General features: G+C 35.2%; 1 protein-coding gene across 3 annotated transcripts in view; it reads right to left on the reverse strand.

Annotated features, from left to right (window-relative positions):
• Positions 1-19,706, reverse strand: part of LOC115209133 (kelch-like protein diablo) — a 48,540-nt gene that overhangs the window by 11,984 nt on the left and 16,850 nt on the right. For all 3 annotated transcript variants that reach the window (XM_029777279.2, XM_029777280.2, XM_029777282.2), the window contains 2 exons: positions 5,813-6,002; positions 1,619-1,816 (listed from right to left, as the gene is read on the reverse strand). In XM_029777279.2, coding sequence (XP_029633139.1) covers positions 1,619-1,816; positions 5,813-6,002 — 388 coding nt within the window. The remainder of the gene's footprint in view (positions 1-1,618; positions 1,817-5,812; positions 6,003-19,706) is intronic.

Genomic DNA, 19,706 nt, shown 5'->3' on the forward strand with positions numbered 1-19,706 from the left:
CTTTAAAGATTTTAGTTGCATATTGTTCAGGGTGGGGGACACAGAGTTAGAAGAATGTTTCTTTGATATGTGAACTGACTGTTCCTAATAGACAACATTGAAATAACCCATAAAACAATAAGGACTAAAATATAGATTGCCTTTATCAATGATAGATGGATTTGAAAAACGATTTGAATAAGATAAGACTATTAAAATAACCGAGTGTGCAATAAATGAGCTCAGTGCAAACACATAATCTACATTGTGCTTTACATATAAAAGGATATGGTAGAGAGAGTTAAGCTGAACTTTTGTATTATAATTACAGGGGTATATTTATATAAACACTATTGTTCATATTCAATATTTATAAACATTCAATACTTTTTATAAAGACATATGTGTATATTATGCACAACAATGTGTGAATCAGAAAAACTGAAATAAATTTCACTATTACAAAGCCTGTCTGTGGGTGAAATCAGAATGTGTCCACATTCCATCTAAGCTATTGTGTGCATACACATCAAAAGGCACAAAAGGAATGTGTTTAGATTCTAGTTTCAGCCACAAACAGGATTTATAATCATGAAATCACACACAAACTGAATAGACACAAATATTGAAGCCTGGGACACTGTTCCTTCCCACACAACTACCATTATTACTTCAACCATTATGGTTCTCAGACATTTACCATTTCTACTACAATATTTCTTTCCTCGAATCTTCACTCCCAAAACACAAATCCCGTTCCAATGTGACTGCATCTCTACCTCGAACCAGCATTACTTTGCTTCACTCCCAACATCTGGGGCTAAATGCTTTACCTGCCAGATTCTTTCCTAAATGGTATATTTCTCACTCTTTTCTACCCATAGCACAAACTTGCAAAAGCACAAACTAAATGCTAACCTATCAAAACCATCACTTTTGGTCAAGCAAGTGAGTGAGTGAATGAATGTGTCATGAGCCATGGTCTGTGTTGGCATGAATTGGGTAGTTTGACAGGTTTCTATGGTTAGAGGACTGCATCCTACTCCAATATCAGCTTCGACAGGGATTCAGTAGCTGAATTCTCTTCATGCTAACCATTTTACTTAGAATGTTGGGTACTCTACTCATGGCACCAGCACTAGTGAGGTTGTCATGGTTAGCAAGACTTGTATATCAACTTCAATCGACTGGGACTACAGTAGCAAGGGAGGTTGTTTTATCGTAGGAGATGAAACAATGTTTTTACAGAAATTTAAAATCTTTTTTCTCTCAGCATTTCATAAAAACGCTTTTCTTTTTTAAGGCAGAAAATTAAGCTTCGGCACCAAATGGTTAACCATGTTCACCTCATTCATTCTTAGACTTCTTGTTAATTTTTGAATTAATAATGAAGATTTTTTCAGACACTCCAAGGAAAATGAGATGAATGTTCTTATATCCAATTTCAGAGAAAACATTCATGGAGAAGGAATTCTATAAAGTAGCTAAAATGAATTAAGTGAAATGGCTCGTTTGAGTAATGAAACTGCATCACAAACATGACTTTCTAAGAATTAATCACCATCCTATAATGCAGGAATGAAGAGAATATTAAGATTCATTATCAGAAACAAAATTTATACAGCACACAGGTTCTTACTTGTAAGCTTTGTCACTGATTTTGACGTTGTTTTCACCACCAAATACATACAAATTACCACGAAAGGCAACAGATGCGAGACAGCGTAGAGGTTGTGGAAGACTTGCAACAGATATCCATTCATTGGCCAGGAAATTATACTGTTCCACACTGCTTAATACTTCTGTTCCATCTTGGCCCCCAATAGCGTACATGTAGCTGAAGACAAAAAAGGAAAATAAGATTATAACCTTAAATAACTATAGGAAAACCATACATGTAAAATAATGATGGATGACAACAAGGAAACCTGTGTGCAAGAAGACCCCATCCTCCACTGCAGAAGTGTTAATGTTGCTCTCCCTGTTGAAGAGGATTGGCCTGCAAGAATCGAATGTCAGTGACATGTAAAAAGCACTCATGCCAGCACTACATGTAAGCAGTCATGCCAACCACTGTAAAGTGGTTGACATTAAGAAGGGTCCCCAATGGTGGAATCCAAGCCAAAACAGACAACGGAACCCGACGATGCAGCTCTCCAGTTGGCCAGCTCTGGCCAACTTGTCCAACCCATGCCAGCATGGAAAACAAAGGATGATTATGATTAAGCTACTATGAATAACAGCTAAATCTCATTCAAATCACACTGTCTTCAAATAAATACAATGGATGATTTTATGATAGATACTTCAAATTTGAATAAAAGATGGGATAGTCACAATTGAAATATAGTTATCCTGGAATATAGCCAAATAATAACAATGGATCAAAGGAAACAAACAGCGGAACTAATAAATTGTTACGTAAAATTAACTGGTTCTTGGTTTTGCTTATTGCCTATTGTTTTTAGGACTAGCAAGCATTAACTGACAAACTCGCCTTTGAACAATACAACTCTCAGTAATTCCTAAGTTGTTTTTCATTGTACAGCCGTCAGAAGCACCATTATTTCATTTGTCAATTCTGCCTGCTTCAGGATAGCCTCCATGGATAACAGATGTTAAAGGATGATGATAATTTTATACACGCACGCACGCACACACGCGCACACGCGCACACGCACGCGCACGCACGCGCATGCACACACACACGCACACACCACGCACACACACACGCACACACACACGCACACACACACGCACACACACACGCATGCACGTGCACACACACAAATATATATTAGCATCAATATCTTTATACAAACATTTTTAAAAGAGGATATAAACTGCTCATCATCATCCAGTAGCACTGCTCGCATGGAGTCCCATGACTGTCACCACCCAATTCTATTATTTATATTTGAATTGATAGCTTGAGTCAGAGTGAATCTTTCATTAACTGATTACGCAACCATGGACACCATTCCTTTGGATGTGTTGCAGTTACTCTCTTGACAGAACTTGGTGATCCTGACCACGGACCCAAGACAACTCCACTCAGCATCAAATTAAGAAACAATGTAGGCTCAGTTGAGCTCTTCCACTGTCACTTCCCAATCAGCCATACTGCAATCCCATGATGTATCCTTGGCAGGGTGGCCAAATGGGTGCCACATCTTGCCAAACAGCAACTTGTAGCTATGCAGGGTACAGCTGTCACTGTGGGGTATTTTCAAAATACCTAGATATCCACATCCTTAATAAACTACAGAAATCATTTAAAATTAAAATACAACTTTGCAGTTTAGTTTATCAAAATATGCAAACTTGAACATAAAAGATTTGGCTGCCATTTCTAACAGTAGTGTGACCGCAAAAACTCCTTCAGTGTAAATTTAATGTAAATTTTTGATGTGTAATATAATGCTCATACACTGAGGTAATTGTTGGCTTTGGATCCCTCAAGTTCCAACATTTTTATTCCCTCAAATGTATATTCTTTATATTAGCTTTTTATTTTGTTTAAAGCAGATGGTTACATAAACTTACACCCAATTATAAATCCATATCCAATACATATTAGAAAAAAACAAGATAAAAGAAATAAGAGGATGAAAGGCATATTTCAGGTAGGTGGTGATATATTGAATGTTGTCTGCAAAAAATTGTTAGTGAAACAAATACCTTTTATCCAGAGTAATTCATTCTCTTCGCTGTCAAATTACTGATACGTATATCCACCCATACATAATGTATTTCTCATTTAAGACAACTAAAATTAACTTTTAATGGTCATTACATTGAATACATTAAAGCAATGGATTGCCTTTTTTTTTTTTTTTCCACGCAGATGATGTCTAATTTCTAAAATGTTTTCCTATACCAATAAATGTATACTCATGTACAGCTGGTTATTTTATACTGCAACTAGTAAACAACAGAGAGGCAATGTTTATCCCCACTTAAAAATGTTCTGTTAGAATAAATCCAACTGCAGTAGATGCCCTGAGGGAAACTCAAATATAGGCTGTTGGTACGAATTACACTTATATAAATAGTGCGAGTGGAGAGATAAAAATCCCTGCTATCTCCCCCATGATACCTCTCGTTATTAATATTGCCTCTGTTGCTAATATATATATTTTAAAGAAAGTCACTGGCTAATTGTGACACAAGCACCTGTTCTGCCACGGTTTTTCTATATATCACTGGTAGGAAGTGTGAATCACTACTGTCTCTAGCAGTCAGGCAACTATCATTGACAAGACCAAGGAAGGTCAAAATCACATGCTCTGGTGGTCTCGGTGCTGGACTGGGGTGGGGATTTATCTCCCTGCTTGTGATATAACCAAGAGTGCATTTTGCACCAAAATGCCAATACAGTTTCATGGTATCTACCACAAAACATCCACATTTAAGTGTGGATAAATATTTATCAATGATGGTATATTTATATATTCATTTATATGAGAATGAATTACTCTGGATAAAAGGTATTTGTTTCACAAACAATTTTTTGCAGACAACATTCAGTATATCACCACCTACCTGAAATATGCCTTGCTGGTGACAAAGGGCCTCTCGCTCAGAGTAAAAGGTAGACTGTATGATGCATGTATGAACAGCCATGCTACATGGCAGTAAAACATGGGCAGTGACTGCTGAGGATATGCATAAGCTTGCAAGGAATGAAGCCAGTATGCTCTGCAGGATGTGTAATGTCAGTGTACATACATGACAGAGTGTAAGCACCTTGAGAAAAAAGATGGACCTAAGAAGCATCAGATGTGGTGTGGAAGAGAGACGACTGTGCTGGTAAGGTCATGTGGTGCGAATGGATGAGGACAGGTGTGTGAAAAAGCGCCACACTCTAGCGGTTGAGAGAATCTGTGGAAGAGGTAGACCCAGGAAAACCTGGGATGAGGTGGTGAAGCACGACCTTCGAACATTAGGCCTCACCGAGGCAATGACTAGTGACCGAGACCTTTGGAAATATGCTATGCTTGAGAAGACCTGGCAAGCCAAGTTAGACCATAACCCATGGCCTATGCCAGCAGTGTAACCAGCCTACTTATGTGTTGCTAGCGAAGACCAGTTGAGGCAAGTGAAATCACAATCAAAATCAAATTCGCTGACATGGCCAATGACAGCACCGCCTAACTGGCACCTACACCAGTGGAATGTTAAATTGTTGCCAGGGCCACTGACTGGCTCCCGTGCCGGTGGCACATAGAAAGCACTATTCGAGTGTGATTGTTACCAGTGTCGCCTTACTGGCACTTGTGCCAGTGGCATGTGGAAAACAACATTTGAGCAAGGTCGTTGCCAATGGCACTGGACTGGATCCTGCGCAGGTGGCACTCAAATACCATTTGAGCATGGCCGTCGCCAGTACCACCTGACTGGCCCTCATGCCGGTGGCACATAAAAGCACCCACTACACTCTTGGAGTGGTTGACGTTAGGAAGGGCATCCAGCTGTAGAAACTGCCAGATCAGATTGGAGCTTGGTGCAGCCATCTGGTTTGCCAGTTCTCAGTCAAATCGTCCAACCCATGCCAGCACAGAAAGCGGACGTTAAACAATGATGATGATGAGCATGAGTAATCAGGGATGTATACAGTTCATTTATTCTGTCACTTATATAAAATTATAGAGATTAGGATATATACTGTATTAAATCTTGCTAAGATAAAGAGTTACATGCTCTCACATACACAAGCATGCACACACACACATATACACACAATCTATAGAGATACGCACAGACAAGAGTACACAAACAATTTAAGAGGGTAAAAAAAACCATAAAACATAAGAGAAAAATCAAAGCTCACCCATCAACAATGGTGAGGCAAAACTGTGTACGTGGACTCTTCATCCTTGCCTTGACTATCCAAGAAGCACTAACTTGATCAAACATAACAAGATTACTGGATAAGCCTTCAGGTTGGGAGCCACGATAGTTCACCTTACGCAATGTCCCGCCAGCTACAAAAATCTGATTGTCTCCTGTAACTGCACAACCTGGAAAAGATTCAGTAGAAAGTCAAACATTAAACAGTTCAGTCTCCTGCACAGCATCTAGTTTTTTTTTTACATGTCAATAGAAATGAAATTTAAAAATTTATTCTATACAGTGTATAGTTACCAAATAATCCTCAGCCTGCTGGTTAGAGACCCCTTCCATAGAGGGTGAAGTACATTGTTTCCCAGATACACCCTGGTAACACAGCTCCAAGTTGCCCACACAGCTGGGTGATCACATGGGCCATACTGAAACAAAGCAGTTTGTCACATGTCCCAGAGTATGCAATTTCTGGTTCATAGCCCATACACTGAAGCAGTGATGTATGCTGTGTTATGGTGGTAAAAAAGGAATAATTCACCTACTTCATGGGTCCTCTCATAATGTCAGTCCTTTCCAGCTAGGATATATCTATAGGAACCCTACCCACCTAACCTCTAACCAGAACTTAATGGCAAATTCTCTCAACTCCCACAGCTATCATGTCTGTCATGAGCAACAGCCCTAAAGCAAAAACCAGCCCACACCAATCATCCTTCTGTTTACATGACCTTTGTTCCTCTCCTCCTGGCAAGGCCCATTGGCTTTAGCATATATCACATACAATAGGAAAATACAGACTAACTATTCACCAATCAAATGATTAATGGTTAATCTTGACCATGCAATTTTTTTTTTTTTTACACATATTCTCACCATAATGAAGTCCCTGTCATTTAGCCCTACCTAGGTCAATTGATTGAGCAAGTGTAACTAATCTATTTAGGGATATTTATGACTGCATTATCTAATACTTTTGCTGAAGATGGGAGGCTTGGTTGCTATTTCCTACGGCTCTCTCACCAGCTTATACACAAAAGTTTTCAACAGATGAAGCATTAGCATTTTTTTTTTATCATGAAATTTGAACACAATGTACATAAGTAGTGATTAAGTTGCTCTACTGATCAACCAAATAGGAAAATCGTGAATATCAATAGACAAGAAAAGGAGAAAGACAATGTAATTCTAGATAACCTTAATAAGCAACAATGCTCAGAGATGGATTATCTCACAACCAAAACATTTATAAGCTATGTCTGGACATTTGATAAATAAAATACTTCAATACAATCTCTGGGATAGAGCAAAACACTAACAATTGAAAATCTGAACAGTCAAGTTCAATCCCAGTGGTGGTGTTGAAAACAACAATCAAGAAGCTATAGTACCTACTAAACAACTATGTACATTGTTGCTTGGATTCAGCTATAGTACCTACTAAACAACTATGTTCATTGTTGCTTGGATTCAGCTACAGTACCTACTAAACAACTATGTTCATTGTTGCTTGGATTCAGCTATAGTACCTACTAAACAACTATGTTCATTGTTGCTTGGATTCAGCTATAGTACCTACTAAACAACTATGTTCATTGTTGCTTGGATTCAGCTATAGTACCTACTAAACAACTATGTTCATTGTTGCTTGGATTCAGCTATAGTACCTACTAAACAACTATGTACATTGTTGCTTGGATTCAGCTACAGTACCTACTAAACAACTATGTACATTGTTGCTTGGATTCAGCTACAGTACCTACTAAACAACTATGTACATTGTTGCTTGGATTCAGCTACAGTACCTACTAAACAACTATGTACATTGTTGCTTGGATTCAGCTATAGTACCTACTAAACAACTATGTACATTGTTGCTTGGATTCAGCTATAGTACCTACTAAACAACTATGTACATTGTTGCTTGGATTCAGCTATAGTACCTACTAAACAACTATGTACATTGTTGCTTGGATTCAGCTATAGTACCTACAACTAAACAACTATGTACATTGTTGCTTGGATTCAGCTACAGTACCTACTAAACAACTATGTACATTGTTGCTTGGATTCAGCTACAGTACCTACTAAACAACTATGTACATTGTTGCTTGGATTCAGCTATAGTACCTACTAAAACTATGTACATTGTTGCTTGGATTCAGCTACAGTACCTACTAAACAACTATGTTCATTGTTGCTTGGATTCAGCTATAGTACCTACTAAACAACTATGTTCATTGTTGCTTGGATTCAGCGAAAGTACCTACTAAACAACTATGTTCATTGTTGCTTGGATTCAGCTACAGTACCTACTAAACAACTATGTTCATTGTTGCTTGGATTCAGCTATAGTACCTACTAAACAACTATGTTCATTGTTGCTTGGATTCAGCTACAGTACCTACTAAACAACTATGTACATTGTTGCTTGGATTCAGCTATAGTACCTACTAAACAACTATGTACATTGTTGCTTGGATTCAGCTATAGTACCTACTAAACAACTATGTACATTGTTGCTTGGATTCAGCTATAGTACCTACTAAACAACTATGTACATTGTTGCTTGGATTCAGCTATAGTACCTACTAAACAACTATGTACATTGTTGCTTGGATTCAGCTATAGTACCTACTAAACAACTATGTACATTGTTGCTTGGATTCAGCTATAGTACCTACTAAACAACTATGTACATTGTTGCTTGGATTCAGCTATAGTACCTACTAAACAACTATGTTCATTGTTGCTTGGATTCAGCTATAGTACCTACTAAACAACTATGTTCATTGTTGCTTGGATTCAGCTATAGTACCTACTAAACAACTATGTACATTGTTGCTTGGATTCAGCTATAGTACCTACTAAACAACTATGTTCATTGTTGCTTGGATTCAGCTATAGTACCTACTAAACAACTATGTTCATTGTTGCTTGGATTCAGCTATAGTACCTACTAAACAACTATGTTCATTGTTGCTTGGATTCAGCTATAGTACCTACTAAACAACTATGTTCATTGTTGCTTGGATTCAGCTATATACCTAGTACCTACTAAACAACTATGTTCATTGTTGCTTGGATTCAGCTATAGTACCTACTAACTAAACACTATGTTCATTGTTGCTTGGATTCAGCTATAGTACCTACTAAACAACTATGTTCATTGTTGCTTGGATTCAGCTATAGTACCTACTAAACAACTATGTACATTGTTGCTTGGATTCAGCTACAGTACCTACTAAACAACTATGTTCATTGTTGCTTGGATTCAGCTATAGTACCTACTAAACAACTATGTTCATTGTTGCTTGGAATCAGCTATAGTACCTACTAAACAACTATGTTCATTGTTGCTTGGATTCAGCTATAGTACCTACTAAACAACTATGTACATTGTTGTTTGTATTCAAACAATTCAAATTATAAATTGTCCTTTCTAGTGCTTTTCAATTCATGAAGTAAAAAAATGATTTCTCAGTGACTATGTGACCATCAGGTTAAAATAAATCTCAATATTTTAGCATTCTATAGATTCTCTTTATTGAAATATGCTTCAGTAACTTTAGTCTGAAGAAATTATGATGTGGAAAAAAAAAAAAAAAATCAACCAACATTTTCTATAGCTATAAATTATAAAATTAATCCAAGTAACTGATTAAATATTTACATTGGACGGATATTTGTCCTCATCTTGTTTGTTGTTAACACGTTTTGGCCGATATACCCTCCAGCCTTCATCAGGTGTCTTGGGGAAATTTCAAACCTGGGTTCTCATTCCTAAGGTATTTTTCACTGTCATTATTATTCATGTCTGCTTGGAATCAAACTCGGAATCTTGGGGATAAGAACGCGGGCTACTAACCTCAAGATTCCGAGTTCGATTCCAAGCAGTGACCAAACTAATATCGAAAAATACCTTTGGAATGAGAACTCAGGTTCAAAATTACCCCAAGACACCTGATGAAGGCTGGAGGGTGTATCAGCTGAAACATTGTGTTAACAACAAACAAGATGAAGACAAATATCCGTCCAATGTAAATAATGTACATAATTCCTCATCTCTTAAATATAGAACTAAGATTTAATAGTATAGGCGTATTATTTGGAATGCACCTTTTTCATTCAGACAACCTTGAATGTGAGCAACAACATTCTGAACCATGGTGGAAAGAGTACATGATGCAGGGAAGGTTGAGTATCTGTGCAAGAAATAACAGCACAATCTAGATACTACATCCAGTAAAACAGGCTTGGTTTTCATAAGTTTCAGGAATTTTAAGCCTAAGAAACTAAGAAATCTAATATAAATCCCATCCACAAATGGAAACAAGCTAAAATGTTACAAGTGATGTCACCGTTTGGTCTGATTTAAGCATATTTGAGGAAACTGGTTATTAAAAAAACAAAAACACCAACTTGAACAAAAGCACGTGCTCTTATTTCAAGTATGCTGGAAATACATACAACAGCTGTTGACCAGTCAGTATTGCAAATGGTGTATAAATATCATTTGCAATAGTGACTGGTCAACCCATTCACTGCCAAATAACTTTTCAAAATTTGTCAAATTTCTTAGCCGTCTGCTGTATGCAACTGCACTTAATAACATCTACATTCATTTTCTCAAGTAAAATGCTTGTTGGCTTGTTTGTTGTATACTGACCCAACATGAAGACAATGTGCCAATGAAGGCCAAACATTGAACATCATTAATATTCTTTCAAACCCTGCAAAATGTAACTTGAAATTAAACAAAAATACAAGAAGAAATTTTTTTAAACATTCCAACCATTTGCTAGCCTATAAAACCTTTTGCTAAAAAATGAGAAGCTAAAAATAAATGAATAGTCTGATAGAAATTCCTTCTAAAGTTAAATTATAAAGAATAGACATTGAAAATTTAGTGATGGATAAAGAGAAAAATATTTCAAAATTAAATTGATGACTTAACAGGTGACAAAGCAGTTGACCATTCAGTCAATACTGAATATAGCCATAAAAATATGAATCAACTTTTATGGTAGATAAACTACAATTTTTTACTATAAATAAATTTGCTGTATAATATATATATATATATATATATATATTTTTTTTTTTTTTTTTTTTTTTTTTTTACTCTCCTTTACAAAAGAAACTAGCTAACCAAAGTTTATGATATGATCTGTACAACTTGGGAATTTTCCATTTCATTGATGTTAATTCTTACAAGCTAAGTTTAGAAATGCTGAAAATTTTGAAAATTACTTATAAAAGCAAATGTACAATAAAGATAATTCTAATTTAGGCACAAGGCCAGTAATTGAGAAAAGGGAGTTAGAAAATTACATCAACTCAGCACTTCACAGGTACTTTGTTCTATCAAGATCAATTTCGTCTATCCCTCTGGCTGACCTTGATGGGAGTTGAACTCAGAATGTGGAGTGGTAGCAGAAATACAAAGGATTTTTTCCACCATCCACTAATAATGATTTCAAATTTTGGCACAAGGCAAATTGATTATATTGAGCCCAGATCTCAATTGGGACTTATTTAAACTCAGGAACATACAGATGGACATAAATAGCCCTAAGCTCACTTAGTGGCAAGCTGGCAGAATTGGGAGTAAACTGGACAAAATGCTTCATGGTATTTTGCCTTTCATACTTTCGGGGTTGATAAATTAAGTACCAGTGAAACACTGGGGGATGGAGGGGGTGATGTAATTGACTTGACCCCTCCCCAAAAATTTCAAGACTTGTGCCTATAATAGAAAGGATTACTATTATGATAATAGTAACAATTTGTCACAAGGACAGTAGATAAGGAGGCATTACAAGGACAAATTACAAAGATTGTAGGAGTTTATGCAGAAAACAGACAGTACAAAATGAGCTGTACCATAAAGACAGCTACCAATCAAGGAACCCCACATATCCAGGACCAATCAAGGAACCCCACATATCCAGGATTAACCTGTGCCCTCATTCAGTGGTGTTGCATTATGATATGGACCAAAATTTTTAGGGAAAAGGTATGGATAACTGATTGAATCAAACATAATATATTCCTGGTAGTTATTTTATCAACATAGAGGGAACCTTGGAAGGGTTAGACTCAAGGAGATATGGGATGAAGTGGTGAGAAAGGATCTTCAGATGCTGGGCCTCACTGAGGAGATGACAAGGGACCAAAATTTGTGGTGATTTGCTGTACTTAAGACACATCAAGCTGAATAAAATCCCAGCCATCCATCCATCCAGGCATGTCGTTTATGGCCATACCCTGACTCATCTCAGCTGAGAGATCTATGTGTTGCAAGTGCTGGTACTGCATAGTGTGCACCCATGCTGGTGTTGAGTAAGAAACTGTAAGGTGGTTGGCAGAGCCTGGACAGCTCTCCAGCTGACCAGTCCCTATCAACGGTCGAACTTATGCCAGCATGGAAAACAGACATTAAATGATGAGGACTAATAAATGGTTAATTTGGCTCGTGTAAATTTCAGTAAAAAGTAGTTTCTAATATAGGAACATGGCTACAAATTTTAGACGATTTGATTCATCAACTCAACAACTGAGCTGCTGCTGCTGCTTCTTATCCACTCCACAAATCAAATAAAAAACAAAATCCAATGCCAGTAAGATTTGAACTCTGAATGTAACTAACAGAAAATCATTTAGTACTGCACTATCATTTCTACCACCGAAACATCTTGGAATAATAGAACAGCAGTTTCAAAAGCATTACAAAAGCTATCGGAACAATTCCTTGCCAAAATAAAGAGAAATAACCTAAGTTAACACAAGCCATCATAAATATCAAAAGAAACTAGCATCTATAAACATGCTCAGAGAAAATTGTTTTAATAAATGGAAGTCAAGAAAATTCCAATTTAACTAGGTTCACATACTTTCATAAGTCTATGTATTATATATATATATATAATATATATATATATATATATATATATATATATATATATAACCTCATCACACTTGTGAAAACTTGAAATGAACTGTTATTCAAAAAATGCTACCCAAATAATATTAGTTTCAAATTTTGGCAGAAAGCCAGCAATTTCGAGAAGTGGGCAAGTTGATTACATCAACCCCAGTGCTCAACGGGTACTTAGTTTATCAACCCTGAAAGAATGAAAGGCAAAGCTGACCTCACCAGAATCTGAACTCAGAACATAAATATTAACAAAATGCTACTAAGCATTTTGTTCAGCACAGTAACGATTCCATCAGCCTGCTGCCTTGTTACCTGAATAATATTGAAGGGACAAATACTCAGGTTCATATACTAATTTATTTATATCAAATCAAATGGCAAAATACTGACAAATATTTTTTGGTTGCACTAGAAAAAAACCCCATAAAGGTATTTCAATGACTAAAATGTTATCAAGAAAAGGGTATCTTTTCAGTGAAACAGTTATGTGTAATGAATAACCCTATCCAACTGCCCAGGTGTCAAACTCCTAACCTTTCTAAAAATAACATTCCTTATATAACCAAAATCACTTCTAACCAGATGAATGCAATATTTTTCTCGATCTTTTTATCGTGCAGTTGACTGCTGTTATCCCTTGTTTTTGAATAGTGATTAATTTTCAAACCAATCTAAATATTTAGAAGCCAGAAAGATATTTATCAACTCTGATAAGTGAAAGAATTGGACCAGATATATAGATGATAGTCATTGTATCAACACAGATCATAATGTGATGTAAATTTTAAAAGTTAATCTTCAGGGAATCAAAAGGTATTTTTCCCCCAGAATAATCTATATTTAAAACACATTCACTGGGTAGAAATCAGTATTAAAAAAAAGTTATGGTTAGTTACATACATTAAATGGAAGAAGGTAATTGAAAAACAAGTGCAATTTTGAAAAATTCTGTTGGTGGCATTTTGGAATAAGTAATTCTACCCTTACTGTGCTTTTTTTCTTTTTCTTTACAACATAGAAATCTGAAGAAATTTAAAAGTAAACATGATTCTGCAAAAATAAAATCTTTTCAAAATTTCAAATGTACTGCTGGTTATAACTTTATTTTTCTTCGTTTTAAACAGTCTACAATTCAGCAGGGAAAAAAAAATGTTTCAATTTTTTCTTAGACTTTTTAATGGTCTTCAGAGTTTAAGTTTTGCAACTTTGGATTCAGAATCTGAAAAATATTTTTTTTGATAAAAATATTTTTCTTCTCATTATGCAGCATTTTGTTTTTTAATTTGATTAAAATATCAAGTGTATTCAATATTGAAAGTATTACTTTAATGTTTTCGCTTTATATGATGAAAGTAATCCAATTAATGAAATTTTGGAACATAATACATAATGACAAATACAAAAGGATAGTTTTGAAAAAAGATTTTTTGTAGCATGTTATAAATGAATTAGACAAAAAATACAAACTATTGGGGATAGATATTAGAATTATGGTTTTAAAAACTTGTGAATTAGCAATAGGTTTATCACCTGTCATACTATAAGCTTCTCTGTACAATGCTTTACCCACATATGCTTCATATCACTGGTTGATCCTGATTTACATTTAAAATCTCTGAAAGCTTCAATCTTTTTTTTTTTTTTTTTTTTTTCAAAGAAAATTTTCTTAAAACAAGTGTAAAATGAAAAGGAATGAAATGGAATTAAAATTTTGATATGCTAATTTATTTTGGCAAAATTGCTATTTCCCTAGTCAAAAACATCAGTATCTGAAGAGAAAAATGTAAAGCGGTGGGGTAGATGACCTACACCTCTGCTGGTTAGTCAGGTTATTATTACTTGGCAACTTATTGGTAGAGATGATTGAGCCAAGTGCAACGTCATCAATAATCACAGCTTTAAGTCACTGTAGTGCAATTAGGCAAGTGTTTAATAAATGCAAAAAGATACACAACTGTTAAACCTTGCCTACCCTGCCAACACTTTCTTTTTAACCATTTTGAAACTAACCAACTTGAGAGTGTCTGTCATTCTATGATACAAACATCAAAGGGATCTAAAAATTTTCCATCAAAATTTCATGCTAGTTTATGTTAATGACAAAGATACTTAATTCTTCATTAAGTAATGTATTTCAACAGAAATATGGTATGAAAAGGGCTTCCCTCTGAACCTCATGGTTAAGACCGACTAACAAACTGTCTCATTACACTTGTGTGAAAAATTTCACATTATAACCATTGAATTGCTACTACAGTAACAATTATTACTCTTCAGTAGATGCAGAACAGATCACTGGTGCTTTACACAGAAAGTCAAAGACTTAAATGTGACAGTGTTAATTCCATTTTTTCCAGAAATGTATCACTTCATAGAGAAAATATCTTTCAGCACTTTGAGCAGCTCTAAATAAGATATCTTTGAGATTGCTGAAATGCTTTAAGTGTGCATGCACACAAAGACACACAGCTTGTGATTGGCAATAATGTAGTTTGCTTATGAAAACCTAAATTGTTCAGTATTTCTATTCATGTAGTAGTCATTTAGAACTGTTATGAAACATGACACAAAAATAGTGACAGAAAGAAAAAAGAAAAAAAAACAACTAACATCCTTTTTCAAAGAGAGAGAAGATATAGGTTTTATCACCTATGTTGTAGTTAGAATGTAAGAAAAGCATATTGAAGCTTTCATTATTGAATGCACATTGCTTTTCATTATTTAGTTTGATATTTTGCTCTGGAAAATATTTGGAAAAATTCTTGTCAAAGGGTAGGTACTATATAAAAGCTTTCATTATTAAAACATATCTATTTATTTTGGTTGGATATTTTGCTAAAAAAAAGAAAAATAATAATGGTTGCAAATTTTGGAACAAGGTTAGCAATTTCAAGGGAGGGAATGAGTCAAATACATCAACCCCAGTACTCAACTGGTATTTATTGTTATCGAGCCAGAAAGGATGAACAGCAAAATCGACCTCAGCAGAATTTGAACTCAGAATGTATAGACGGACAATATGTCACTATACACTTAGTCCAGTTTGCATCATTATGTTTAATATTTTTGTGAAAAGAATTTTGTAAAACGTCAAAAATTAAAGTGGTGTAATTGAAAAGATTGGAAATAATTTCTTTTATGCACAATCATAATCTGGGATGAGTGTTTATTTCAAACATCAGCAAAACAAAAAGTTTCCAAAATTGAAATCTTTTTTTTTTTTTGTTCTCTCGCACATTCCTTCTAAAGTATGCAACCAGTTGTAGCTTTTCTGTTTTGACTTCTTTCAAAACCATTTTACTAAATTAGAGGTTTTAAATTATTATGATTCTGGTGGGGTTGAAATTTTTTTTTTTTTTTTTCATAAATTACATTCTTATGCAGAATCATAATCTGAAATCCAATTCACAAAAAATGTTTGGGAAAAATAAATGTAAACATTACATTTGAATTGTCTGAAACAGGAGTTTGGAGAGACAAGAAAAATTTCAAAAGGTGGGTGCATGTGTGTATGTGCGTGCGTGTGTGTATGTGTGTGTATGTGTGCGTATGTGTGCGTGCATGCGTGTGTGTGCACCTCATAATTTCCTGTATTTAAACTAATAAAAAAATGGAGAGGTTATAGCCCGTTGGGTACTTCAAAACAAAATGGGAGTTAAAAGTGTTAAAAGTGTCTTTTTTAAAAACAAATTTTAATCTGTTCTTTTAAATAGTAATCTTAGAAAATTACTAAGAGATAAAAAGAGATAGGGTGCTTAATCCAAAACTTCACACTTAAAATAAATCATACCTGAGTAAAATAAAGAAACAAAATATTTCTTCATTAATACAAAATCCTGGTAAACTGACTTTAAAATGCTTTTATCTCACTTCTTACAACAAAAATGGTTTAGTTTGATTTTCAATAACAGCCTTATAACATTCAAAACCCATACATAGAAATACCTTACAGTAACCATATCCAGCAGTGAAGCCATAACACTTCCCAGTTCCTAGTCATTCAATGCTTGCAAAATGGATAAAAATTCTCAACATTCTAGAATTCTCATTCTAACAGCTGAGAACAATGACATCTGCAACTATTTTCATTAAAGTTATTTACCAAAGATTTATTGCTATTTCCATCAAACTTCATTATTTTCCAGGTTTGCATAAAGATATTTATCAAAATTTAATTCAATTAGTCAAGCTCATTTTCTCTTAAATCTAGATATTACACTGTTGCCGAGTTCTGATATTTTTTTTTTTTTTTGTCACAGTGGTCAATAAATAACCTGACTAAAATTGACAGACACTCTACAAGCACAACTACCAATTTTTAGCACTTTCTTACATTTTTCAGATAGCTATGACTCATTTGGAATTGTGAGTCATTGACAATTTTAGTTAGTTTTACCATACTTTGTCACAAACACTTCAGGAGATCTGCCATTTTCACTTATTTGTGAAAGCCTAAATGTTACTGCATTCAGACTTTCACATCTTTTCATCACCATCTACCTATTTCAGCTCTCATCAAATACCTAACCCTACTAAATAGCATGGCTAATATGACCATCCAGCTGGATCACATGAGTTCAAACTTCCAACAACAGGTATTTTATATTATATACTTAAAATCTTACATGCCTAATGTGTGTGTACAATCATTTTAGTGTCCACTTTTCCATGCTTATGTAGGTCAGACTTTACTGAGGCAGATTTTCAATAGCTAATGCTCTTCTTGAGGCTAACCTTCACCTGCTATCAAGCAAGGTAATATTTCCTCAGACATGTCCTTGCAGAATATTGGAAATTAATGACATTCATTGTGCAATATCAAGAGAAGGAAACAAATGTACACACACAGAATGGGCGTCCGTTTCCATCTATCAAATATGCTCACAAACCTTTGGTCAACCCAAAGTTATGGTTGAAGAGACTTGCACAGTGGGACTGAAATTGAAATCACACACACACACACCACACACTGCAAGAAGAGATGTGCATAATCAACAAAAAAGATTCTTTAAAAATTCTGGAAACGATCAACTCATGTAATTTATGCAACCCCTAAAGAAGAATATTTTTATTTTCGTAAAAAAGGTCATAAATTACATGGGGTTTTATGGTACTTATTTTAGTGACCTCAGAAAGATGAGTGTAAAAGTTAAACTTGGCCAGATTTGAACACGGAATGTAAAGGGATGCAATTAAATTCTATATTGGACTTTTTTCCTTAACACTTTACAAATCCTACCAACCATTATCATAAAATTTTAATATTAAATGACTGCACTTGTTATTTTGGTGAAAATTAAGGAACAGTTGTCACTTTTAAAATGTGTGTGTGAGTTCAATTTTCCCTGGGTGACATGACAATTTAGGGTAGCAGTCTGGCAGAATCATTAGCACACCAGGTAAAATACTTAGCATTTCAGCTGTTCTTCAGATTCTGAGTTCAAATTCCACTGAGGCCAATGCCTCTACGGCGGTTTTCGGTTATTCTACCTTAAGCTTTCTCTTAGCTTATATTATTTATTTAGGCTTTTCTCTGAGTAAGGGAAAATATAATGATTTATCGTCACTTATACTCAAGTGTTATCATTCTATCTAAAACCCTAACTGCAGTTATAACGTCATATAGACATATACGCATGGAACGCTACATCAACGACCATGTATGTTGAATATTTTAATCGTGTCCTTTAAACCGCTATAAGAAACATAAATCAAAGATTACAGAAATGCATATTTATCTATGCTCAGTTGAAAAACAAACGTGAAGAGAAACATTTTCTTTTTAATTATTTTATTTATATAAATATAACATTTTATATTTTTTTACAGTAAGAAAGATACTTTCGTCGTGGAGAAAAACGACTATAAATTCCTTAGCTAATTTCTTCTTTCTATCTAATATATTAACCAACAGATCAAAATAGTTTTGCGATTAACTTGAACATGGCATAAAAATTACCGATGTCTCCAAAAGAGTGAGTGACGTGGAGTTGAGTGACTACCAACGAACACTAAACCCCAAATCCAGGGTTTTTATAACTGCTCAACCTGACCAAAAAGAATCGAAATACAGGACAAACATTCTTTTCGAAACTTCTAGAATCTTTATATGAGCAGTTATATTAACCAATGGGAAAAAAACGAAAATGATATTTCTTCAGCAATACGACATTACGTCATATTGCCAATTCGCGCCACATTTCAAATTGGCTAAAATGTTATTGCTACACCACCTTTCATCCTTTCAGGGTGGATAAAATGAATACCAGTTGAGCGCTGGAGTCAATATAATCAACTTACCCCTCCACTGAAATTGCTGGCCTTGCACCAAAATTTGAAACCGATATTAAATGACTGCAAGAAGAGATGATGCATAATCAAATGCTAAACCAGAAGAAAATTTATAAAGTAGCATCTGAAAACTCAATCATTCAGTCCCCAGAATGAATCCATACCACAGCACAGCCTTGAGTTCCCATTGAGCATTTCAACTCCTATACATATTTCAAGATTCACACTTTGTTTAATGCTCTAATCTTTTACTCATTTCATTCGTTACACTGCAGCTATGCTGGAGCACCACCTTGAAGTTTAGTCGAGTGAATGGACCCCAATAGTTACTTTTTTTAAGCCTTGTACTTATTCTATCAGTCTCTTTTGCTGAGCCAAGTTATGGGAACAAACACACTAACACCAGTTGTCAAGCAAGCAAGCAAGCAAGCGCGCACACGCACACACGCACGCACGCACGCACGCACGCACGCGCGCGCGACAGGCTCCTTTCAGTTTCTGTCTACCAAATCTACTCAAGGTTTTGGTTGGCCAGAAGCTATAGAAGACACTTGCCCAAGGTGCCATGCAATGGGGCTGAACCTGAAAACCATACGGTCAAAAAGTAAACTTCTTACCACACAGCCATGCCAGTGCCTATGTTTAGTCACCT

The sequence above is a fragment of the Octopus sinensis genome, linkage group LG3 (assembly GCF_006345805.1).
Source record: "Octopus sinensis linkage group LG3, ASM634580v1, whole genome shotgun sequence".
Taxonomy (NCBI): Eukaryota; Metazoa; Mollusca; class Cephalopoda; order Octopoda; family Octopodidae; genus Octopus; species Octopus sinensis.